The sequence below is a fragment of the Pithys albifrons genome, chromosome 2 (genome assembly GCF_047495875.1).
Source record: "Pithys albifrons albifrons isolate INPA30051 chromosome 2, PitAlb_v1, whole genome shotgun sequence".
NCBI lineage: Eukaryota > Metazoa > Chordata > Aves > Passeriformes > Thamnophilidae > Pithys > Pithys albifrons.
The window spans coordinates 86,976,679-87,002,240 of NC_092459.1; the positions used below are offsets into that span (position 1 = coordinate 86,976,679).

The window sequence follows — 25,562 nt, forward strand, 5'->3', positions numbered from 1 at the left end:
ATACTAGTCTTTCTTGTTTAATTTGGGTATCAAATCCTATTTTCTTTGCCACTTCTACTCATCAGGCCTCTGAAGAAAATAGAGACCTAAACTCGCACAGGATGAGCTGTCTGGAATCCATTTGCGATGGTAGAGTACAAAGGGGCTCTGACAGCTTACCAATAGGCTCCTCTGCTTGAATTCTCTGATCTAGAGGTATCAAAAGAAGAAAAATGCAAGTGTTTGGCTGTCTGCTTTATTTCACTGTAGGACTGTGTCTCTTCTAGTAGATAATGCACAACAATGATACTAATCTGTGTCTCTATTTCAACCCACCAGTTCTAACAATAAAAAGTAAAGCAGATCTACCCAAACTCAAGTTCCTTTCCTCTTTGCAGAGAAGGTGATAGAAGCATCCCTGGGGCAGCTAGCTTTTTGAGCAAGTGCATTTTGCTCTGCTATTTAGGAACTGCCCTGAAATAATAAAACCAGGTTATGGCCTAACACAGAGAAACAATTCCAGCCTCAGAGAACAAAAATCCCACATCTGCATCTTGTCAAGAAACACGTTTCAGGTTTGTAAGAGCTTATGACTATAAACAAGTGTGATGACAAACTGTTGGACAGAAGCTGTAAGAGAAGAGCTTTCCTTTTTGTATTTTAGTGCCCCAAAATGGAGGTTCAGAAGTGCAGGAAAAGTAAAAACTTACAAGGGACTGGGAAGAAAATAACTTTTTGGAACCCTAGAAAAGTACTGCCTTTAGTCTGAATCATTAGTAATCCCCTTTGCTGTGTGCTTTTCTCCTTTTGTTTTGTTCAGATTTACCTCCTATTATTTTTGTTTGATTTAGCATTGTTGTATTCAGGTGCATACTGAAGATGATCATTTATGCATCCAGCAAGCAAAATCTATTATACTGAATTTTTCAACAGTTCAGTAGTTGTCAGGATTATGTGTGCCCTGGTTTGAAAACTGATGCTGCAGGGAAGTGTAGCCTTGCCTGGTAACAGGGTGGGAACATCCTGCTCTCTGTACACCCACATCATATGATCTTTCTGTCTTTCCTGAGTTGCACTGAGTCTCACAGGGACACTGTACCCCCTACACTTGGAATCCATCAGTGGATCAGTACCTCTTAGGTGACCCCATCTGTGTTTGGATGAAAAGTTTATTATTAGAGCTAGATAACTCGTTCTGATCAGCACTCTGTAAAACTTGAAAGGCAAAGAGGTGCCCTGCCTTTTAAAGTGTGCTAAACTGGTCAAGTGAGAGTCTGAGATTTTAATTTGCTTGTTTAGCACCTATTAAAACACATACTAGTTTATTTACATTTGAGTATTTGAATGTGTTAGCCAGAATGCGTTGGCAAATATGTTTAACTTTACACCTTCCAGTCTAGAACAAGACTTCACTTTGCAGCATGGAGGCTGTATGGGATGGAAGTTAATTACACATGTGTATACAGTGAGGAAGTAGACACTTGTATAAGTTGAGTTTACTTTTGCACAAACTCACACACCCTGCGTAGAGGCATACAGATGCACAAACCCCAAACAGTGTGAGGATTATGACTTTCAGCTGTCAGCTAAACTCCCACTTCTTTTTCTCTCCTCTACAGACATTTACACACACACACACGTCCCCACACCGGACAAATCCTCATACTGAGAGTATCTGTTGGCCCAAAACCTGCTTTTTTCCATTTCTTTACCTCCCCCAGCATGATTCCTAGCTTTTCCAGAGAATGTGGAACTAAGTGTTTAGAAAAAGGAAGATGAAAATCATGATTTGATTCCTGCTTCTGATTGCAGCTGAAATGGAAAGGAACTTGGCTTTGCTTCCTATTGAGTAATGCAGCTCACTGTTTGCTCTCTGGGCTAGGAAAAGTATAGGAAAGTCCCAACATTGTTTTAAATTATGTCATTAATCAAGTTTTGTGACACACACCACTTTCCAGCGCATGCCTCCTTTTTGGAATGACCTCATCCTAACAGTCCTAGAAAAATTGCTCTGCCAGTGAATTTAGTGAGAGTTTGTACTTAATCGGGACAATGTGACTTTTGTGCAGTTACCACTTTTTTTAATGTTGTCATCAGAGCAGGCTACAATCTGTGAAGGTTGTACTGCTTTGTTTGTCTTGACTTAAGAGTATGTATTCCATCAAAAGTATGTTTAAGAGACCCTTTGTTCTGCTGCTTCTTAAGGATGTTTCCATCAGTATTTCTCCATATCTTCAGAAACACATCCATCTTAAGACTTTCTTCAGCCCTGGAATTGAAAAGAACAGGAAAAATCCCTGTCTCGCTTTTGGTTTTGGTTTTGGTTTTTGGTTGGTTTTTTTTTTTTCCCTAAAAGACAGAGGGAATAGCTAAGGTATAGAATGAAACTTTGAAGGTAAGGAGGAGAAGGAGAATTTAAACTAGCCCTCCCGTAGTAGAGGCAAAGAGCAACTGCACTTTTTAAGCCCGGGGAATTGATCATAATTCATTGGCAACCTATTGTTTGGTAACAGGTTGATTTTGTGCTTATTTTATTTTCAAATAGATCCTTACTAGCAATTCTTTTTGCCATGAATGCACTTGTTTCAGTCTTTGTCATGCCAGCAGCTAAATGCATTACAGAAACTGAACTAAGTCCTAATCTTTTTATTATCAGTTTGAATAACAAACTGCCTTGAGTGACTTACCAAATTCCTGGTGCACAGTGTTGCTCCTGTTCTCTGGCCCAGAGAAAGAGGGACTTTTGCTCCTTTAATTTATTAGGGTAGAGAAGATGATGCATCCAAAGAATGTGCAATCAGACCTGTGTGAAACTTGGTAGATTGCCATAAGAGGGTTCAACTAAACTTTGTTTTCATTTTTGATGTGCATATGTTCCTATGTGTTCTTGCCCTTACTCTGATATTCACCTTGAAACTCAATTTTGAACAAAACCCAAACCTCAGACTGAAACTTTGTTGAAAGCACCAGGTTTTTCCATACTTTTGGTCAAATTGTTGGCCCAATAAGCTGAAAGTTGGCAAATCTATCAGCATAGTGAGTGTAACTTCCAGGTAGACCCTGAAAATTCCCATAGTATAGAGTGTAGCCACCAAAAGACCATACATATGCCAAATCAATATTATCTAGAGAAATAAAGTATGGCTCAGGTTTGTCTTGCTGGTACAGAGACATAAACAGAGACCAGTGAAATTCAGTCTTTCAGTATGGTGCTTCCATTATTAATGAATATTAGCAACAGCATCTTACTTTTGGACAAAAAAAGAAAGATGGTACATTGGGAATTATCTAACAAGGAGGAAGAAGGATTGGGTAAAAGCACAACAAAGACTTTTGGTATTTTTAATTTGTTACACAGGTGACAATTGTTAACAACCTTTTCCATTGCTTGAGGTGTCTTTCTGCATTATTGTGTTCAGTGTGGTCATAGACATATAATTGTTGATGTACGTTCTTACAGACTGAAAATTCAAGGGTGATGCACATAGTTTGGCATTCAGACACTCCACAAAAGCACGCTTACCTGAAATGACATGTCAGATGAGGTAGGAGATAAACAAAGCAATCTAGAGAAATTATTTGCAGCTCTTTTCAAATCTTTAAATTCCCATTTTTAAGCATGGGAACTTTAAGTAGAACACTGATTGGTTTGAACTGACTTATCTGAGTCCATCATTTTCTATTGAAGGTCTGTCTACATGATCTTATTTGACCCATTTGGGTTTTTTAACCCTGGTTTTCAACAAAACCTTAAACTTTTTCAAGGACTTTCTCATATATTGTTTTCATCCTCAGTTTCCATGATTTTAAGCTGAAGAAAGGCAAATTTTGTGTAGAATACAATAGAAACAGAACTCTGGTGATGTTAATATTCAAAATAAACCTGCTTTACTATAGGTTCAGTCTTTGAAGTCTCATTCACTAACTGATTAATTATGTATTTCCTCTATTTATGATGTTTCTACTGTACATTTTTCTACTGCAAGTTGTCAGTGGACCTGTTCCATCCTTAATATGTCTCCTCAAGCTAAGAGCTAACAATAAATCAATCAAACAAAACATCTGAGGCTAAAGAACTTTGCCTTTTATTGAAGAACACATTCCTTTTAAATATAACATGTTCCTATAGGTATATCATGGGTTTGGAGTGTGAAGGCAGGACAGCTGAGAGACAGAGTGAAAATGAGTTCAGCTCTGTTGGTGTACCCAAATCCTGGAAGCCTCTAAGTAGTATTGGCTGAAAGTTTGAGCTAAGCCTAAAAATGGTTTTCAAGGTAATTTGAACTCGTAACTAGAAGTGTGGTGATGAGTCTGTATGAAAATGTATTTTCTGTGTAGTAGCATGGGTGTAATGTGTGGCAGTTGGAAAGAATTCATTCACCATTGAAAATGCAGCAGATGTTGAGGTGAACCACAGCAGCATTTGCTGGTAAGTGTAACAAAGAGCACAGAGACCAAACAGTGGAGTAGTAAGGTGATAGGATATAATTACCTCGAAACTGTGTAACACTTCATTATTAGCTAGCCTGTTTTCTCTTTTTTGTTTGATTTGTTTTTTCTTAAATACCTGGGAATTATTCTGTGACCTTTAGGCTAAAAGCTAGCCAGCTTTTAAAGATACAGGGCTGAATAATAATTGAATAAGTTGAATAATAATTTGAATAAGTTGCCTTTCATCTGCTTTCCTTATTTTTCCTACCTGATTGTTTGGGGTTTTTTTGCTTTTTGTTTCAGGTTTGTGACCAGGTTTATTGAGCTGGATGGCCTGAGCTGTTTGCTGAACTTCTTGAAGAGCATGGACTATGCGACCTCAGAGAGCCGAATACACACATCCGTTATAGGGTGTATCAAGGCACTGATGAACAACTCCCAAGGACGGGCCCATGTTCTGGCCCATCCAGAAAGCATCAACATCATCTCCCAGAGCCTACGGACTGAGAACATTAAGACCAAGATTGCTGTGCTGGAGATCCTAGGGGCTGTCTGCTTGGTACCAGATGGTCACAAAAAAGTGTTGCAAGCCATGCTTCACTACCAAGTCTATGCTGCAGAAAGGACAAGATTCCAGGTAAAAGGAGGATACTTTGACACAAATACTGAGTATGGTGAATCTCTGCAGGGAGTGATTTTACAGTGCATGTATTGCAATCTTGCTAAGTAATAAGAAGCCAGTATTTCTCATTTTGTTTTAGGCAGTGAACTTCCTCAAATAGATTATCACTATATATATGTATACACACACACACACACACACACACTCATATATATACACACATATATACATATATATATGTATATTTCAAGACCTGTTGCCTGTAATTAATGCTAACTTAAAATCCCTTATCTTTTACCTGAAAATGGAGGTTTGCTGTGTTCAGTGAAAGCTGCTGATTTATTTGTCCTCTAACTTGATGGCATTTCTGGGCTGGTATTGATTTGTTCTGCCTTAGAAACTAAAGCCACAGAATTCCAAGAGTCTCTGTCCTTCATTTAGTAATAAATGAATTATGGATTAAGTAATGGAACAAATGACTTAAATGATTGTATAGTGAAGGCTGTTCGCTTGCCACTTAGCAATCAACTTGTGAATCGTCACCACAGCAATTGTTGGCTCAAATAACTACAATTCAGATCATAGAAAGAAAACTCAGTCTCAGAGCCTTTGAAGTAGGTCAGTAGATCAATGACAAGTTTTACTGTGGTTACCACTGGCTGCTGTAATAATGTCCCCCTTCCTAGTGAACTGAGCACCTTTACAAAAAGATATTACAGAATCTGTTGCTGTGTGAGAAGCTGTGGCTCCTAAACTTTGGGATAACCTCACCCACTTACTACTTTTTCTTAGATAAAATTATTAAAGTGGTATTGAGCCAACAGGCCCTGGATCCTGATGCCTGACAGTCATTACCTCCTACTTCCTCCTCAGCTAATGTATCAGTGGATTTTAGGCTACAGTGAGCTAATTACTGTAAAAGAGAATGGGGAAACAGCCTGTGCTGATGGACAGTAGCTGCCAGTGTTTGTGTGAACTAAATGCACTATGGGATTCATTGACTGTGACTCACACCTGAGACAGGAATGCAGGAGATCTTGGTTTGGTGTTAAACTGTATTTGACATTGGCAGGTCTATACCTCTGTGTGCACTGCCCCATTTGCCCCATTGCTTGTCTGTTCAAACTTGATGCATGTCTTTGATGCTCAGGTGTGGCATGTATGATGTACGACTCCAGAAGTGAGAGGCACCTTTCAGTCTCAGTTGAAAGCTCAAGGCTCTCTCAATAGGGAAAATAGCAATTACAGTTAAACTTGGAAGATTATGAGATTACAGCTACAGTCATAAGAATATGTTGTGATTCTTTAGTAGAGGAGCAGGATAGGAATAATCGATGCAGATGCAGAAAAGTAAGACCTGTACATGAGTTATGATGTGCAAATTAATGAGGACTGTCTATTGAAGGGAGAAGGAAAAACTTTAAAACCAGCTTGTTTTCTAGTAAGTAGCTGACATAAAGAATTCTTCCTGAATTAATATGTCATTCTTGTATACCTGGGAGACAGGTGGGGATAACTTTACATGCTTGGCAAAACCCATGGTAACTCACAGCCCTGACAGAATTTGTGGTTTGGTGTTAACTTCCCCTTACTTGACCAATTGACTCTGCTAATAACCCCATATGGAAGATAGATGCTGCATTTACTCAATGTCTCCTGTTTGGGTGTTCTTTTCCTCTCTTTTCTCATATTTGTTTAAAAATCACTGAATGACTGACATAAGTCATTGCTGGGCAAAGTGTGGTAACACAGGTCTTATACAAAAGCTGAGCTTTTGAGGAATCTGGTGGAATGATTTACAAGTGCTTACTAACTTTTAACATTTATGAATATTACTTTGCTACCCCTTGCTCTTGTCAAAATACTTTTCCATTGGGGAAAAAATGAAACATAAATGGATACTTGCTCTTTTTTCTTTCTTGAACAAACAAACAAAAAAGCACCACCCAAACCTCAAAATGATTTAGCAGAAGGGATGTGTTCTTGTTTCCATTTTCTAATACTTATGTTAAGAGACTGGAATGAGATTTTCCACTACACTCAGCAATAACTTGAGTTTAAGTTTGAGGAGATAATGGTTCATCCAAAGACATCCCTCATCCATCTTCAGTCATTTTCTGCTAGCAGAGAGACTTGTAAAACAAATGTGGTCATGATGTTTTTTTACAGTTTAGTGGAAGTTTCTCTGATACTCTAGTACTTGTTAGTTTTATCTCTTTGCCTCTTACTCTCCCACACCTGCGTCTCATAATTGTCTGGCAGCTCATTGTCAAGAGAAGTATTTACTGTGACTTGACTGTGGGAGGTCATTTTAAAAAAAAGAATGAGCTGCCAGTGCTTGTTCTATACCTTTACTCTAAACTTCAAAGATGTGTACAATGGAGGCCACTAAAAGCTTTTTTTTTTAATCCTCTTTTAATTCTAGTCCTGTGTGTATTCTTTGTAACCCAGACTTTTGAAGTATTTAAAAAGATCATTTAGGTTTCAAACAGAAGCCTTTTGGGGATATGTTTCCTGCAGCTTGAGCAACCAGTAGCATCACTCAGTATATTGAAGTGTCCAAACAGTTTAGAGTTTGCAGCTTTGGGTTGACTTTGACTGGCCACACCTAAACCTTGTTAGGTTGCAAATGACCCACCACGATTGGGAGTATCTGGCAGAACCAAGAAACAATAGTTTTTTCTGTGAAAAGTAATAAAACTATGAAACAAACTGTAGGAACAGGGGTGTATTTTTCTGCTTTCACTTCTTTTTGTAAGAAGTAGAAAGAGACATTCAGAATGATTCACTGGCAGTTGTCTAAAACTTGAGCTCCTGAATAACTTGTTGCTGACAACTTTAGGTTGGAACACTGATTACTTCTAGTTTGCACATGCTCAAGTGTAGTGGAATGGTGTAGTGTAGAGATCATGTACTTAACATGGTAACATAAAACGTGACATGTTTTGTTGAACATAGGAAGTTATTGCTGGTCAGTGTTCTAAGCACAACTCTTACTACTTGGCACAGCTAGCGAAAAGTTGTCAGAGGACTCAGCAACTGGTGAATTAATGAAGAGGGAAAGCTGTGACTTACAATATGGTTCTTACTAAACTTGCATTCACTCTGCCCTGCAATAACTTCTATTATTTGCGTAGGAAACTTACAATTTTATACTAGAGTATCTAGAGTCAAAATTCAAATTACAGTGAGATCCCTGAGCATTATAAACACCTGTAATCCAAATGAATTTGACTGAATTGCACCAGGTAATACCAAGTGAAGACTGTTAATCAATCTGTGCTGAAATACTTTGGAAAGGATGTCTTTGCTTCTTGATGTGTTTTTTGTTTGGTTGGTTGGTTTTGTTTTCTTTTAAGTTAAAGTTAATGCAAAATATAAATAGAACTTTGATGAACATGAAGGACTATTTTCTAAATGTAACAACAAAAAAATTTCATATTTTGCTCTGAATGAAAACTTTGATGTAAAATATTGCTTATTTCTAAATTTCCAGCATTTCTTATCCTAACTAAAATTATCAGTCCTTAACTTTAGGTAAGATTAACTTTGAAGGCATGAGGACATTCTTCAGAACTTACTGTTCTGTTGAGACTTCAGTCTTCACACAAACGTCTTTTAGTACTGCAACTTCACCCTGTATCTTATATGCTCAGTGCATTTATAGATCTATAAGGTTCATCTTTGTCTTGGCATTTGCAATAAGATACTATAGTTTACATTTATGTCTCAATTTACATAATCACTATTCCCATTTTCTCACATTTACAGTATCTTCTTGCCTTAGTTTATCCCTTTGCTTGCATTAATTGCTGACCCTTTTTTGTAATGCCCTTCTCTTGGAAAAATTCTCCCTTTAATATTCAACACACAGTGTGTAGTTCCTTGAATTCAAGGTGTTCCTTGAAAATTGTCCTCTTAGAGTAGCATTCTATCTTTACTCAAACACCACTGTAGCATAAAGCCACGCTTTCGATCTCCTTCCTGACGCAATCTGGAAAAGCTCTGTGTTCATCCAATTGTTTGAAATATCTTTCTCTGCCTATAAATCCCACTCTGCTCCTTAAAGAAGAGATTAACAAAACAGACAATAAACCCCCAAAGCAGAAATGTGGAATTAGGAAGATGACCCCTTGGTGTCCTTGCTGGGATTTTTTTCCACAGGATTCAAAATCGGTACAAGTGTAATTCTGTCACTGGCTCACTGTGTGACCATGAAAATATTACTGTAGCTTGATTTTTTTTATGTGTTTTTCTTGTGAAGATGGAGATTTATAAAATGCTATGAAAACTGAGAAAGAACAGTCTCTGATTTCATAGTTGTTCATGTCTGCATTATGCTATTTATGACTGGTTTCTCTTGTGAAAGAGGCACAATCTTACCCTTCCCTAAACTATTGCCTTTCTGATTATCGTTATGTTTTCTACTTTCCCTCACTTTTCCTGTGGCATTCCTATGACATTGTAACATGTTATAATTTTTAACATGCTATATTTTGAGTCAAACAGACATTGCAAAGTCATAACGCTCTGTTGGCCCAGAAAAGTTTATCAGGTTGTTCCAGTGCTCTCCCAGCCTGCTTTTCCAGCCTGACTTGCTAAAACACTGATCCAGCTTTGGATCTTTGTGGAGAGAATGAGTTTTCCTTCCAGTTTTGAGAGAACCTGAGTGTTAGATACTGTATGAAAGGAGCTGATTTCACTTGCAGGTGGAAATGCTAACTGGGCTGCTTTGGGCAGAACATTCTTGTTTTCCTCCTCAGTGCTGCTAGAAATTTTGAAACTTAAGGTGAAGGAATAAAGGAAGTTTGATATTGTCAGTCAAAAAGCTGGAGACTAGGAGCATGCCTTCCAGACCCCCCTTGACGGGTTTGTGTTAAACACTGTCAGTACAGACCATAATTTGTAGGGAGAAATCTGATCAATTTGGAATTGTAGCAGAGGAGCTAAACAGAGAACAAATTAAAATTTGGTATTCCCCTTTGATTTACTTCTTCCCTTTAGGGCTCAACCAAAGCCATTTGAGGTTTGCTTCAGATTGAATGAAACCCTACTGGATGTCACTTATGAGGAATAATGGGATTAAGTGACGAAAGTTCTGCTTAAATAGTAGAAAAAACCTTTATAACCATAAGATCAATTGGGCCACAGAACTGGCTGCCAAGAGGTGTGGTGAAATCTTTTTTACAGGAAATGTTCGAGTGAAGACTTGAACCTCAGCCATTTACAAAGGATTGGAGATACTGGAGTTTGGCCACGCTATGCTGCTGTAGACTCTGATATTTAGGAATTGCATGAGCTTACAGTGTTTTTTCTCAAGCTGAACAATTGCATGAAGATGTGCTACTCTTCAATTAGCTTAGTGCTACACAGAGTTTTAGTTTTTCTTGCCTTGAATGTAGCTTGGCCCCCACTGCATTCCACTTCTAGTTTAGCATTCTAAAATGCAGGATGCAAAACTTTTGTTAACATCCTTCGACCTGTCTGGATCCTGTATCTGATATACTGTTGCATGGATTCTAGCATGTTCCTAAATATCTGTGAGAACATATGGTAGGCATGAAACCTCTGAAGAAAACCAGCAAATTATCCTTGGTTTTGATGCTTCTGTAGTGGTGGTTATTTAAATTATTCTGTGAAGACACATGTGCATTGGATTTTAATGTCAAATCTGATGTAAAAAACCTAAATTCTCTCTTTTATTTCTCTTTTGCTTATTTGTCAAGTTGAAGAGTTGGTTTTGTTGGTGAATTTAAAGACTTTTTAAATAGTCTTTTATTGTCACTGTCAGACATAGGATTCTGGATTGCATTGACTGCCAGTCTGGCTCAGGAGGGCATTTCATGTATTTTTATGTCAGACATTCCCATTTCTAACACAATATTATTTGATCATAACACAACTACTGGGAAGTTGGATGTGATCAAAGTTCAAATGCCAGGACTAGGGACATTTGCAAATTCCAGCCAGGAAATTTAGAAGTTGCAAGGAAAAGCAGCTTATGAAATGAAGCTTGTTTGGTAGTGAACATGCTGTGCTCAGATGTCAAAACAGCTGTCAGTAGCAGTCTATGATAGGACAAAATATTTTTGCACAATATCAAAAATGAAGCCAGGAGGTTATTCTTTCTCCTGAAAAATGCACAGAAGGATATTCCTCATGTTTCTTGAGATATATCTCTGTGGCTTTCAACAGGAAACAAGATAGACCTATGAAACTGATGACTAGCAGAGGAAAGATTTTGCTCTGAATGAACACTTTCAGTAGCCAGGGACAAAGACTGTCTAAAGGAAAATGAACTTCCTTACTCGACATCATAGCTTCCAAATGTTATTTAGATGTCTGCTGAGCTGAACACTAAAAAGTTATTCTTGTCTTCATTATCCCTTTATGGTGAAAACTTCTTTGGAAGAGTAGAAAGAATTCTCTCTTATTAGTGCAACAGCAAAACAAATATATGAGTGTGAGACATTTATTATTAATGCTGGAGTGAGACTCATACAGTTGAACTGGCAGATCTCAAGTGGAATTTGTTAATCTCCCAGTATGGAAAATCAACCTTGAAATTATGAACTGATCAGAGAAGATCCTGAAGAGAAGTTTAATGGTGATCAGCACAAAGCTAAAAGTTGAGTTGCTTTCATGGCTAATCAGTTTCTGCACGTGACCTTTTTGTTAAATATTCAAGTGGAATTAATCCTTAATGAGGAAAAGACTGACATTATTTGTCTTTTTCTTTTTTGTCTCCTGATTAGAAGATTATAATGAAATATCTATATGTATGTAGAAATTAGACCAAGAGCATTCCTGTGCTACGTCCCCCCTGAATGCTAAATACATCCCATTTGGTTAATAGAGGGACATACAGCCTCTGGGAAGAACTTACAGCAGCCTTTCAATATATCAAGGGAGCTTATAAGAAAGACAGAGAAAGACTTTTTACCAGAGACTGTAGTGACAGGACAAGGGCTAATGGGTTTAAACTATAAGAGGCAACTTTTAGATTTGATAAACGGAAGGGAGTTTTTTTAGGATGTGGGTGGTGAAACACTGGAACAAGCTGCCCAGAGAAGTTGTATATGCCTCATCCCTGAAGTGTTCAAGGCCAGGCTGGACAGGGCTTTAAGCAATATTGTCTAGTGGAAAGATGTCCCTGTCTATGGCAAGGGGTTTGGACTAGATGATCTTTAAAGGTTGTGTTCAACCAAAAACGTTCTGTAAGTCTGTAACAAGGAAACTGGAGCTTAACTGCATTTCCAGTGGAGATGTGTAACTCACCTTTGAGCTTTGGAGATGTATGCATAGAGGATAGTCCTGTTATTTGCAAATCCCCCAAAGGATCTTAATAAGAGGTAATAATTGTCTGCTTCATTTTTAATGGTTCTTAGTGAAGGAACAGGGAGAAATCCTTGAAGGTTCAGGTATAGATTTTATTCTTCAAAAGACAATTTTCTTTTAAAATTATCTCCCCCTGTATACATAAGTGATATCTAGCCTGCTGAGATCCAAAAAAATAATGAAAATTACTTGACCGATATGAGTAGAAAGTGTGTATGAATCTGATACTACTTTTCTATCTGTATAAAGCCCCTGCCATGTTGCAGCCTTCCAATACCTGAAGGGAGCCTACAAGAAACATGGAGGGGGACTCTTTACAAGAGCATGTAGTGACAGGACAAGGTGGAATGGCTTCAAACTGACAGAGAGTAGATTTAGGTTAGATATTAAGAAAAAATTCTGTACTGTGATGGTGGTGAGACACTGGAACAGGTTTCCCAGAGAAGTTGTGGATGCCTCATCCCTGGAAGTGTTTAAGGGCAAGTTGAATGTATCTCCAAGCAACCTGGTCTAGTGGAAGGTTCCCTGCCTGTGGCAGGGGGGGTTGGAACTACATGATTGCTAAGGTTCCTTCCAATCCAAAACATTCAATGATTCTATGAGTCTGTAATATTCACATACAGAGTTAAGTGCCGAGAAAGGTCATCATTCTGCTGCTTTCTTAGATCATCTTGGTAAGAACTACAAGAAGCATCTGCTTTTTCTCAAGTAATGGGTTGTTTTAGAAAAAAAAACAACTTTTTTTTTTATTAGGATCAGGTGGGCATTTTATTCCAATCACTATTCTTCATTTGTTTATTGTGAATGCCCAAAATTTCTAACTACATCGAAAAAAAAGAAATTCTTTAAGATGTATTTCTTATAGAAAATCAAAAGAAGACTAAGTGCATATTCTATCAGCAGTATGCACAATGGTGCAAGAAAATAGATTATATTCTCTAACTCAACTTGCTTTTCTGTTTCAGTCATTGTTAAATGAGCTAGACCGAAGCATGGGGCGATACCGCGATGAAGTGAACCTCAAAACAGCCATCATGTCCTTTATCAATGCTGTTCTGAATGCAGGTGCTGGTGAGGTGAGTCACTGCCCTGGAAATTCCTTCTAAAATGCTATGCTTGAGTTAGTTTACCTTGGAAACGGTTAGTAGATTAAGTCACAAATCTTGTGGTAGTGAGGGGGTATAGTTTGTGGGAAATAATGTTTAATTGTTATGATCATTCTTATAATGTCTTCCATATTATTTCATTGCCAGTTTCTTCAATATGACATAGACATAGACTACTATACATACTACTTACACTCAAGTAGTGTAATCTTACACTCAAGATTACTTTCAGTTGTTTCTTATTTGGTTACTTGGTTTTGTTTTATTTTGATTTTTTTCCTTTTTTTTTTTAATTTTAAGAACTGCAAAGCATCTACCTCTATTTCAGCCTTTAAAAAACATTTTGGTTTACCTTCAGAAATGTTTTGAAATGTTGTTTTGATTCAAAGCCAAACTCAAAGCATTTTAATTTAAAAATATCAAAGGGAGACATTTTAGGAAAGAAAACCCAGTTGTTTTTCTTTTACTAACCTTCTTTTTTGAGTCTGGAGGATAGTTTAAATTGATGAATTTCATTAAAAGTGTTACTTTTGTTACATTAGGTTTTGGTTTGATTTTTTTTGTAAACCACAACAGACAACAAGCTCATGAGAGCTGTCTGACAATGTATTTATCTCTGCAAGTCCTGTATCATCCCTCTAAATAGACGTCAGAAAGTTTATTGGAGTATATAGTGCTTTTATGACAAGTAAACATAAAAACTAAGAGGAAGACTGTAGTACTGTTCATATGTAAGCAGGAGGTGAACCTCTAAAGGACTAGCAGGAAGAACACTCATAACTTCTGTTCTTTTTTGAAAAGCATGGACTATGCTATTGTTACGACTGCATATGCAGAACTCATAGCAGGTAAATGAGAACTGTATTTTAAATGAAACAGCAGGAAAAGCATTAATTTCTCTTTTACTTACTTTACTGGAATTAGTCATCCTGTGAATTTGGCATCAGGGTAGTGGGTATTAAGAAGGGAACTTTTAAGTAATTTTTAAAAAACATGATTTGCAGCTTCTGAAACCAAGTAACGTGATCTTCCTCCACTTTTTAAGGACAATTTGGAGTTCCGATTACACCTACGATATGAGTTTCTAATGCTGGGAATTCAACCTGTCATTGACAAGCTAAGAGGACATGAGAACGCCACACTGGACAGGCAAGACATATTTTCTGAGGGCAGCTACTGATGAACAGAGAGTTCCTGAAAACTCTTCTCTGTCCCTTTCTGAAACTGAGTCCCTAAAAAAAAATAATGAATGAGATTTATCCTTAAAATTAACATCAGCAGATAAAATACCAAACATACATTCTAAGTTAGCAGAGGCTTTGGCAAAGAGTTCCTCAACTGCTTTCCTTCTGGGGATGTCAATCAAAATGAAACATATAAAAATGTTCTAATTCTTGTAGCAAAACTGGAGTAAAATCCTGTCCTGGTAGGAGGGAGGGAAGCCAGTAGCGCATTAACTTCATTCACAAACTGAACGTGTGCGGTCTAAGTGTGGGTTCTGAGTTTCCAAGGGTTTTTCCAGTCTTTTTTTGTGATCTAGCCTGTATCACAAGCTCCCAAAAAGTGGCACTGGCACAAATATTAGAGGAGAGGTACCTGTGATGGCCAAAGGGGTAGAGATGTCAAGAGGGCATGAGAGAAGAATGAGAAGCATCTTTAAACAGACCTGCTACTGCACAAAATATCACACCTTCAAATTACTGTGTTAAAAGTTATACAGGTAATAAAAACTTTCTCCACTAGCAATTCCATGTTTTTGCCACAGTAATTGAAGCTGCTAATGACCTTAAATTAAACATTTACAATGCCACATGTTGAAATAGACTTGGAGTAAATGATCAGAACGATTTGACTAAGACACTTCAAGAAGCTAAAAGACTGATGAATCAATGAGGAGCCTGGTAAAATGCATTTGCCTAACACAATGAAGCATTTTAAAGTGTAAGACTAGGCAGCTGTGGGAGTCTCTTTTTACCACATTAAGCTTGGCACTCATGAAGAGACACTGACCTGCTGATATGCTGCTATCTCTTAGCATCCCCTTCCTATGGAGCGGGACTGATTTGTAGCCATCTGATATCTGGGATTTCCTAGATAGAATTGTCAAGTTTGCCAAAGCACATGGTGAAAAACCTATGCATCGGGCCTATGTCTGGAACTTTTAAGGCACTTTTTTCTCAGACATCTAGTCAGAAGCTGCTGTAGAGTGATAGAAGTATCCCTGGGGGTAAATATAATTGGCCTGAGACTGCACAAACCCCAGTTAGCTGCCTTACAGACTGGTCTCACCACTTTGAGCAGGTGGAGACACATACGGGGTATTGGTGTAACAGGGAAGGACTGCCTACAGTTATATGTCTACAGTTTGATGCACAGCCAGAACCACGAATTTCACTTTTGATCTACAACTTTATAAGCTAGAAGAGAACCTTCTATGTCCTATAGGTAATCCATATTCCTTTGGACTGTGACAAGGAGTCTTTAGATGAGGCTTAGGGCATTTTTAGATCTTACAAGTTAGTCATGAGAATTATAACAAAAGTGGGAGAGGATCTTCAGGTGCTTGGATAACATAACAGATCTGCAGAGAGGAATGTGCCACAGCCTTTTTCCACCTCATCTGCTATGATCTGGTTTCTGTGTAAGAGAAGTCCAGATACTCAAATGTGTCAGTCACCAGGTCCCCAGATCCAAACACTGGTATGCTGCTGTGCTTATCAATAGGCATATGCAGAGACAGTTGTGAACTCTGCTGTTTAACTGATCCACTGAATGCACCTCTGCTTCACTGTTTAAATGAAGCAACTTGTTAGTGGTCTAACATCTGGTTAACAAGCATGATGTGGACTTCTTAGAAATGTATTATCACTGCAGGCATTGCATTCATCACAAATAGAATATCCCTTTGCTATCTTATATCTATCACCTATGAAAATGTGGGAGTTACAAAGTATGTATACCTCTGCCAGCCATTTCTTTTGGCCTGTCACTGACCCTCTTGCCTTGCATACCTTTGCAAGCACTCCATGTATGAAAGACTTGCCGATTTAAAAGTGTTCTAGTTGGAAATGAGGTGTTGGTGCTTCTATAGCGACACATTTCATTGAAGTCTAAATTACGCAATGAACATTGGCAGATTTTGTTTTGTTTTTCTGTTTTCTCTTAGGCATTTAGATTTCTTTGAGATGGTCAGAAATGAAGATGACCTGGAACTTGCCAAGCGGTTTGATCTGGTAAGTTTTTCTTTGGAGTACCAGAAATTGACAAAGCTGAACTTGCATCCAGGTTGGATGTTTGGTGTAACTTCACTTTGTGCTCCCTGAAAATTATGTTTGACTTTGGTGCTGAGAGTGGCTAGTGCTCTTGTTTTCACTGTTTCTCAGTTAGCGAGGAGGAGGTTTGTGATGTGCGAACAATGAACACAGTGATCACACACAGGATTTCTGCCAAGTGGCTTTGATAAAAACTTCTTTCTTCTGTTTGGCTGAATAGTAAGAAGTAAAGGAGATCCTCTAGTCTGCACTCAGGTTCTTAGTCCTGATGATGCATTCTGGTTTTGAACATCCCCTTTACAGGACTATGGGTGAAAGTTGGGCTCTTTTCTGGTATTTTTCCCAAGATTACAGGAAACTCTACTCCTCATGGCCTGTGGTGGGGATTGGCATTTTAGAATGGGTAGATTTTAAAGATGAGCATAAAACAAGGACAGTTTCCAGAACCTCTAGCTTCAGTAAGAAGCTGTAGGGTCCAGAATAGTTAAAGTCTCCTCTTTCTTTGTGTACAGCTCTTGCTGCACACCAATGCAGAACAACTATCCCTTTCTTGCTTCTCTTCTACTGTTTGTGCCACCACTTTCTAGGACTCAAATGCTTTGCTTGCTTGTGGTGGCTTTGCGTAACTCCCACCTTTCTAACCCTTCATTCTGGGGATCTTTTCAATACTGGAGTAGGGAGGACAATGGTGGTCTCCAAGTCCCATGTGCCTTCTCCTCACTGGAACCTGCAGGTGGACATGGCAGGAGACTTTGCCTGTCTGTGTTTATTGGATCTTTCACTGTTGGTCAGGCTTTCACAGTGAAAGGATTTTCTCTCCTCTAACTTCAGATCCACATTGATACAAAAAGTGCCTCTCAGATGTTTGAGTTGATCAAGAAGAGATTGAAGCACACAGACGCCTACCCCTATTTGTTATCCATCCTCCAGCACTGTTTGCAGATGCCATGTAAGTACATTTACAAATTTCCAGAGCAAGGGCTATTGGAGAACTAGGTGAAGCTTTGGTGCAGGTATGAGTTCACAGATACCAGGACATACATTGCCCTTGTCTTCAATTCAGAACTTGTCTGTGGCTAATGAACTTGGTATTTTACACTGACTGCATCCAGCAGATTTTTGTAGCAATATTTAAGGCAGCAGCTTGACCTCTCTGCACTTGCGAATAAAATGAAGTAGCTGAGACATTCCAGTCAGTCACTGACAGTGCTTTCAATGACATTTTTTTTTAAGTTTTAAAAAAGAGCTCTTGTACTCTAGATCAGGGAATTCCCAGAAATAGATAGAATTTTGAATATTAAAAAAAATGCACTGAGGAATTTTTCTGATGAACAATACAATACTGAAAGCTGTTCTGCCACTGGGAAATTCCACAGTAAGTCTTCAGGCTGTTATCTCAAGGCAACACATCAACGGAGAGCTCCTGAACTCAAAGTGAAAAATAACATGGACTTCTTTTTTCAAAAGAAGTCATAGGAATCTTCTTATTAACTGTAATAAAATAATTCAGTTATGCTTCCAGAGTGTAGCAGCTGAGCAAATGTGTAGCAAGACCACTAAAGAACTGCTTGCCTTGATCCTATTAGGTGTCAGGTGCTGGTCTTCCACTACTTTCATGCATATTTGAGCAGTCACACTGAGAAGGGAACATGAGGGAGATGTACTGTAGTGGGCTTTTCAGAAAGCGACACAGTATGTTCTCAGGCTCTCATTGGATTCAAGTACTGCCATGCACATTTACATGCAGTTCTTTGTCTCACTGGTCTCTTTGATAATTACGCTTGAAGACAGCACTTGAGCCTTACATATTGACTGAACTTTTTAGTAATAGAAGGGCTAAATCCTGCTAGGCCAGAACAGGATTGTACTGGAGCAGTTTTAAACAATCTAAAGATCTAGATTACATAACTTTACAAGTTCATGTAAACTCTGTGTTGCTCTGCCTATTCTATTTTGGTATCCATGGGATCAGTCCCTTGGGTTCAGTTTCTGTTCTTTATCTCCATACTTTATGGTCATGTTCGTATGAATTTTTCATGCCATTTGAGTTTCGCTGACCTTTAGGTAACCAAGTGTACAGATAGAACATCTGATTGTTTTTTGCAGTGCCTGATCATGAAGTTATGTAGTCACAAAAAAAAAACCCAAACAAAAAAAAACCCCAACAACCCAGCATCAAGCCCCAGAAAATAGTGAGTAATGGCTGTCACAAAGGAATCACTTTTGTAGATGTTTAAAGTGCAAGTTGGAGCTCATCTGTCAAAATATTTGCACAGCCTTAATATGCAAGTCAGGGACCAGGTCACCCATGCCTGTTCTGTGCTGTTACAATATGCCAGATGTTTGTAAATAATCTTCTAGCAACAGTTCAGAGTTAGTCTTTGTGTTCTGTAATTTATTACACAGAGAACTGACGTGGAAGGTGAAAGGAAAAGAACACCAGTTTATTGGTAGGTCTGTGCACTTTGACATGGAATTGGAAGTTCTCATGGATTGGTCTTTTTCCATACAGATAAGAGGAATGGAGGGAACTTTCAGCAATGGCAGCTGTTGGACAGAATACTCCAACAAATTGTTCTTCAGGATGAACGAGGAGATGATCCAGATATAGCTCCACTGGAAAACTTCAATGTCAAAAATATCATTAAAATGTAAGCTGCATTACTGTTTATTTCTGTTTTGCAGGTATATGATAAATATGCATGTTCTTAAGAAATAGAAAATTATATGTGAGAAGTTTTTTATTTTAACTTAAAGCTTCTCATCGTCTTGTTAGCCTTCCAAGTAGTTTTCTAATGACATCTTAACTTTGCAGTATTTTTAGCAAAGTCTTTGCCTTTGACTTCTAATTTCTGTTAAATATTAAGCTGGCTAGAAGAGCAGAAAAAAACCCCAGTTTTACAACAAGGCTTCCTCATGTGCTTTTTTTTCATTCAGAATGTTCATGAAAAGCTTTCCTTGCTATTAAGAAAAATAAAAATAACATCTTCATCTATATTTTGATCTCATTCTTCACTTATGAGCACATAGTTTAGAAAGATTGCAAATAGTGGAAAGCAGCACCCATCTAGCACACAAAACCTCTTACCTCTTCATAAAATGTCTGCTTGCTCTCACCCACAGTCTTGGCTGAGGGCACTACCATTATTTTTTCCCATAGGATGCATCATTTGAGAAGTCTAGCTACATGAGCTGGCTCTCATCTCAACTTCCCTGTTCTCAGTCCCCTTTTAGCCAAACTTTTGGACTCTTCATTCCATCCAACTGCCTCTGAAGGTAATTCATGGCCCATTACCCTTCCGAATTATCCACTGAAAGGTGCATTTTATAGAACATAAGCCCTATATGAAACCAAATTCTCCTGCACTAAAATCTTATAGTCCCTCTTGTTACAGGCAGGAGTCAAAATCTAAACCTATTTCTCATCATAGAAAAATAGACTGGTGCTGATTTCTTTCTGCTCATTTGGATATCAGGCTTCATGGTAGATCTCATGCCCGATCTTCCTGTCGTATTTTCATAGCTACTCCTCCTTCTACGTATCTAATCAATCCCCAGCATGCTCTGCATATTTTCTGTCAGTAATAGGAAATAGCTGTGCCAGTATGAGATATAAGAATTGCCTTGTTACTGATATATTACCCTATAGATAAGCGTCCTCCCTCCTTGGAAGAAAATAAAAAATAGAACCAGAGAAAGTAGAAAAACCAATGGCAATCTGGTCTCATATTAAGTTTGAGGTAATTTGTGACCCAAAGCATCTATGATTATTTTAGTCATGACTTGTCTCTTTCCAAACAAGTAGACTTGGCACTTGGAGGGTATAACCTGAAGACAGGAATGTATCAGGATTTTTCCGCAGGCATTCCTTTATCCCTTTTAATGACTTTGAGTAACAAGCCATCACATTTATATTATCTGTTAGCTAAGGATCAAAATCTGGATCCAGACTGACCACTGGCATGATCTGTATAAATATGTACATTTGCCCAGTGGCCTTTTGCTGATCAGTACACATAATGGTGACTTGCATTTCAACCTGGGTACCTCAGAACAAGTTGAAATGATCTAATTTCATCTTTCAGGCTGGTGAATGAAAATGAAGTCAAGCAGTGGAGGGATCAGGCAGAGAAGTTTCGGAAAGGTGAGTGGCTTCTCTTTGTTTGGGTAGGCAAAAGACTGATCACAATTCATACATAAAGCAGCAAGCAGCAGAGCTGGGCACAACTTTTCCTTCTGCAGACAAAACTGGCTTTGTTCCCTCATGTACATTTTGTCTTATGATGATCAGTTTATGTGTTTTATAGGATGGGAGTTCTCTCAGTCCTCACGTGAATTGCTTTTACAGTCTAGCTGAAACTTGGGCATTGCTGTCTTGATCACTGAAGGTCATTGTTAAGATAGTCAGACTCCATTTTCATTTACCTGCTTTCAATATACATCCCCAGTTTAACTGACAGATTTGTCAGTTTTAGTTCATCATAACCTGCATCTCTTCAGGGACTGTTCATGAGCTTTATTTCATCAGTCCTACTCATGTGTTCCCCATAGACCATGCCGAGCTGATGAGCAGGCTAGAGAAGAAGGAACGGGAATGTGAAACAAAGACTCAGGAGAAGGATGAAATGATGAAGACACTGAACAAAATGAAGGACAAGCTGCAGAAGGAATCCTTGGAGCTGCGCCAGACCCGAGACCAGATGAATGACCTGATGGCTCAGCTTAACGAGTTCTCGGTATGAGACTGGGAGCCTTCACCACCCTTGTTTAAAGCCTGCTAACTAGTGGATGATGAACAAAGGCATACTATGAGTGAAACACTTCTATGGTTACTATAGAGAATGCTTAGAAGCTGCTCAGCTTTTAGCTGAGACCAAAATCCCTGAGCTGGTGGTATAGAATGGTTAATGCATGGGCTGCTTCATTCCTTCTCCTCAGCCACCTTCCTTGAAGGAGCTTCAGAGGCACACATGTCCTCCTCCAGTCCTAATTTTTACTGCTGGGTGGTGTGGCCCTAGTTTTTTTTTTTTTAATTTGGTTTTTCTTTTTTTTCTTTCTTTTTTAGTTTGTTTTTGGGTTTTGGTTTTTTTTTTTAATTCAGTGGAATAGAAAGAAAGCTCACAGATAGGTAAGTATATTTAGTGAAGAAACAGGATTCTTATCACGCTGCAAGGGCATCTGTAGTACCCTGAAGCTATGCAGAAGTGTCATTTGCAGTTGCTCCCTGCTGCTTGGTGCTCCTTCTATCCCAGCAGTGTGCCTGAGCCACAACTTGCCAGAACATACGCCTGAGAAGTTAGACACTGCAGAAAGCAGATTCACTCCCTCCTCCCCTCTCCCACTTTGCATTAGTGGGGCCTAATGACAGGTATTCAGTATTTCAAACCCTTAGCTTTTAAACCCATGAGTTCAAAAGTTCATAAGACTGAACTTTTCTCTTTTTTCATACATAAGGAGAAAATAATACATTTTGGCTTCTTTTACTAGCTTTCTGTTTTTCTGAGCCATTTATGGTTCCTTTTTTTCAAGCTCTTCTCCACAACTTCAAGGGCTTGAAACTTTCTCTTAAATGAAAGCTGAGATTCCTCCTTTTATTGCATGGCTTTGAGTTCAGGAGGCTTTAAAGAAAACATTAAATATTTTGAGACTTATAATAAAATCACATCAGCTGGCAACATGGAGTTATTGTGCCATTTAAACTCCTTTCCTTTTCTCTGTTTTTTATTTTCTAGCAAGGGGGCAGCATTTCCTTCCCACCCCCACCACCCCCTCCTCCAGGCGGTCCATTAGCTTTGTCCTCTTCTCACATGTCTGAGAATTTGCCACCGCTACCACCTCCTCTGCCTTTCTCCAGCTGTCCCCCTCCTCCTGCTCCACCACCTCCTCCAGGAGGACCTCCTCCTCCACCAGGAGCACCACCTTTCTTCAGCATGGGGGTGCCACCCCCTTCAACAACCACCTTCAGCACCACTGGCATCAGTCTGAAGAAGAAATCAATCCCGCAGCCTTCGCACCCACTGAAGTCCTTCAACTGGGCTAAGCTGAGTGAGGTAAGAAACTGCAGTACCTTCATCAATTAACTTACTTTCTAATTATATTTTGGTGTTTAGTAAGTCCATGAGTGGAAGTGATAGAAGCAAGTCATACTGTGGCTTTCTGTGGGCTAAGGCCAATAGGAGTCATTAATTGTCTTGAAGGAGTCTGCCCAGTTCTCCAGCAGTGCAGCATACTTTCCGTGATAACCAAGGTGCTGATTACATTGAGCTGCAGTAGATCTGAGCATACTATTGGTTAAGCAAAGCTTTAGTGGCGTTGAATACATAAACCAGAGCTGAATGACTCCAGGACTGTTGTGCCAGAGCTGCTCTCATTTGTGCACAAGGGAAGAGGATGACCAGAGCTAATGTGGGCAAAATATGATAAGAATCAGCTGCAAAACCAACTGCCTCTACTCTGGCAGGAGCCATCACTAAGGACAGAAAGGTGACCTGATTCTCCTCAACATTTATTCATGGCCATGAGGGTAGCTGCCTTTCTCCTTGCATGGATAGGTCTCTGTCTCTTGGTGGTAAAACTCTGAATTGACAAAAAATAACAAAAAAACCCCACAACCAAACAAAGGACTTGGATTCTTCCTGTTGCACTCATATTCTTCTACCTTGGTTGCATCTCCTTCCCCTTCATTGCTCTCTCTCTCTCTCTCTCTCTCGCTCTCTCTCTCTCTCTCTTTCTCTCTCTTTCTCTCCCTCCCTCTCCCCCTCCCTCCTCCCACCCCCCTCTTTCTCTCCCTCCCTCTCCCTCTCTCTTTTTATTTCCCCCTCCTCTTTCTCTTTAGGTTTTAAATTTTTTTAACTGATTTAGAAAGAAAAAAAGTGTCTGTGTTGAGTTTGGATAGCTGCCTAGAAACCCAGGTTCTCTTTTAGACTGAAACTCACCCAGGGCCCAACTCTGGCATTTGGAATGAGTGTCCAGGGACCTCTGGAATGCCACAAGAATTTTCTTTCCTCCTCTCTCCTTTTCTTTAAAATAAAGTGAAGTGAAATATTTGCTGCACCGTCTGTCCTTGTCTGTCAAGGCCACGTGGGGGGTGTGGGAGAGAATGTAAGGATGAGGATTTATTTTCCTTTGCAGAACATGGGACTTAGTGCTCTGAAGAAAAGAAATAATAACTAATATATGTATATATGTGAATGTATATGAAAAAAGGAGAGTCACAGGTGTTTCTGTTTAGTGTACAGTAACTGTAGGCTTATCCTGCCCTCTGGATAAGAGTGAAGGCAGCTGTGCTAATAAAATTGAAGACCTGGGTGGTGAGGTGGCTAAAAGACACAGTTTTGAGGAAGTCAATATAGTCGGAAAAAGGGGCATGAGAGGATGGGGCCTTCATTTTGGGGTGTCTGACAGTGTTAATGTTTTGAGCTAGTAAAGTCCCTGCAAAATGGCAGAGGTTGTGGTGCTGGCACAGGTGGCTTGTCTTGTTACTTGGATTGCACATTGTTATGGAATTATTTAATTTCACTGACTGCTGGAGGAGCACATTCATTTTGGTCATCTTCATCAGTTATCCTGGATTCCCTAATTCAGTATCAGGCACTTTCTCTCTGTTCACAGGGATATGAGTCCTCTGACCTCAAGGTCCGTGGGTAGGTTGGATGCCCTCATTCATCCCTTTTGTTACCTTTGTGGTACTTCTGTTCTCCTGAATTGTCAGACTTGAATGAATGAATGCATCTCACACTATGTTTACATTTATGTTCTTTGAAAGACCTTCCCTAGTTACCAAAGAGCATAGGCACCATGGAACAAAGCAAGGTGAGGAGAAACAGTTTTGGAAACAGCTGTACACAAATTTAGAGCTACAACAAGGTCAAATATGTTATTCAGCAATTAGATGTCTCTGCATACTGTTTAGACCACTGATGCCTTGAGAGACCCCTGAGGCATCACCACTCTTCTCCAAGTGGTTAGTACAGAGTCTGTCTCCTAAGATTTCTCAAGTGTGAAGATGATGCCAGGACTGAGGCAGCCACATGAGAGCAAACTCCTCTCTGTCCTTGCAGCCTGCCTCAAGGGAATGAGAGGAAGCCAAGAGAGGCCAAGAGGAGTGTGGACAGGGCTGGCTGAGAGGGATTTGTGTGCAATATACTTTCTCAGTAGCAGAATCAAGGCAGTTCTCCAGGACAAGTCATATGACACCCTTTATCCCAATGCCGATTTTGTCTTTGGAAGGAAAGAACTGAGCTGTTGGGTGTTAGGAGAAAGATCAAATGTTCTCAGATTCTTAGCAGTTGACAATAACAGATTGTCCACAGTTCCCATGGGCACCACAAGAAAAGGTTTGGCTGGAAAGTATTCGTGCTTCTAACAAGGAAACTCGAACAACTCACTAATTTCCATTGAGAATTAAGGATTTTATATGGGCTTTGATGTGAGCTGATGATCAGTGGCAAAACCATTTAGATGCGTGGATTTGCTGAATTCTGCTGAAGCCCTTCCACACCACAGCTCCATTCATACAGCACTGTAGCATAGTCTGTGAATTCCATTCATCCAGCACTACAGTAGTGCTAGTGCCAAGGATCTCTGTTTTTTAGGAAAAAGATATTGCAATGTAACCACTGTAATATCCTGGGAAGATTCATTTCTTTGTTTCTGGGGCAGCAGTGCTCTCTCACTCTCAATTTCACACAACACTCAAGGTCAACCAGGAACCAGACATTGATGGTTAAGCCAAATAGTGGACTGATTTCAAGCATATTGGAAGTATGGATTAATAATTCCTGATTTAATAAATATAAACATAATGATTTGAAG

The 25,562-nt window shown here is 39.1% G+C and overlaps 1 protein-coding gene across 7 annotated transcripts in view; it reads left to right on the top strand.

Moving 5' to 3' along the window:
- Nucleotides 1-25,562, top strand: part of DAAM2 (dishevelled associated activator of morphogenesis 2) — a 215,156-nt gene that overhangs the window by 136,190 nt on the left and 53,404 nt on the right. For all 7 annotated transcript variants that reach the window (XM_071576849.1, XM_071576831.1, XM_071576823.1 and 4 more), the window contains 9 exons: nucleotides 4,714-5,047; nucleotides 13,336-13,446; nucleotides 14,522-14,625; nucleotides 16,643-16,709; nucleotides 17,580-17,697; nucleotides 19,261-19,399; nucleotides 20,834-20,892; nucleotides 21,300-21,484; nucleotides 22,481-22,798. In XM_071576849.1, the coding sequence (XP_071432950.1) occupies nucleotides 4,714-5,047; nucleotides 13,336-13,446; nucleotides 14,522-14,625; nucleotides 16,643-16,709; nucleotides 17,580-17,697; nucleotides 19,261-19,399; nucleotides 20,834-20,892; nucleotides 21,300-21,484; nucleotides 22,481-22,798 (1,435 nt within the window). The remainder of the gene's footprint in view (nucleotides 1-4,713; nucleotides 5,048-13,335; nucleotides 13,447-14,521; nucleotides 14,626-16,642; nucleotides 16,710-17,579; nucleotides 17,698-19,260; nucleotides 19,400-20,833; nucleotides 20,893-21,299; nucleotides 21,485-22,480; nucleotides 22,799-25,562) is intronic.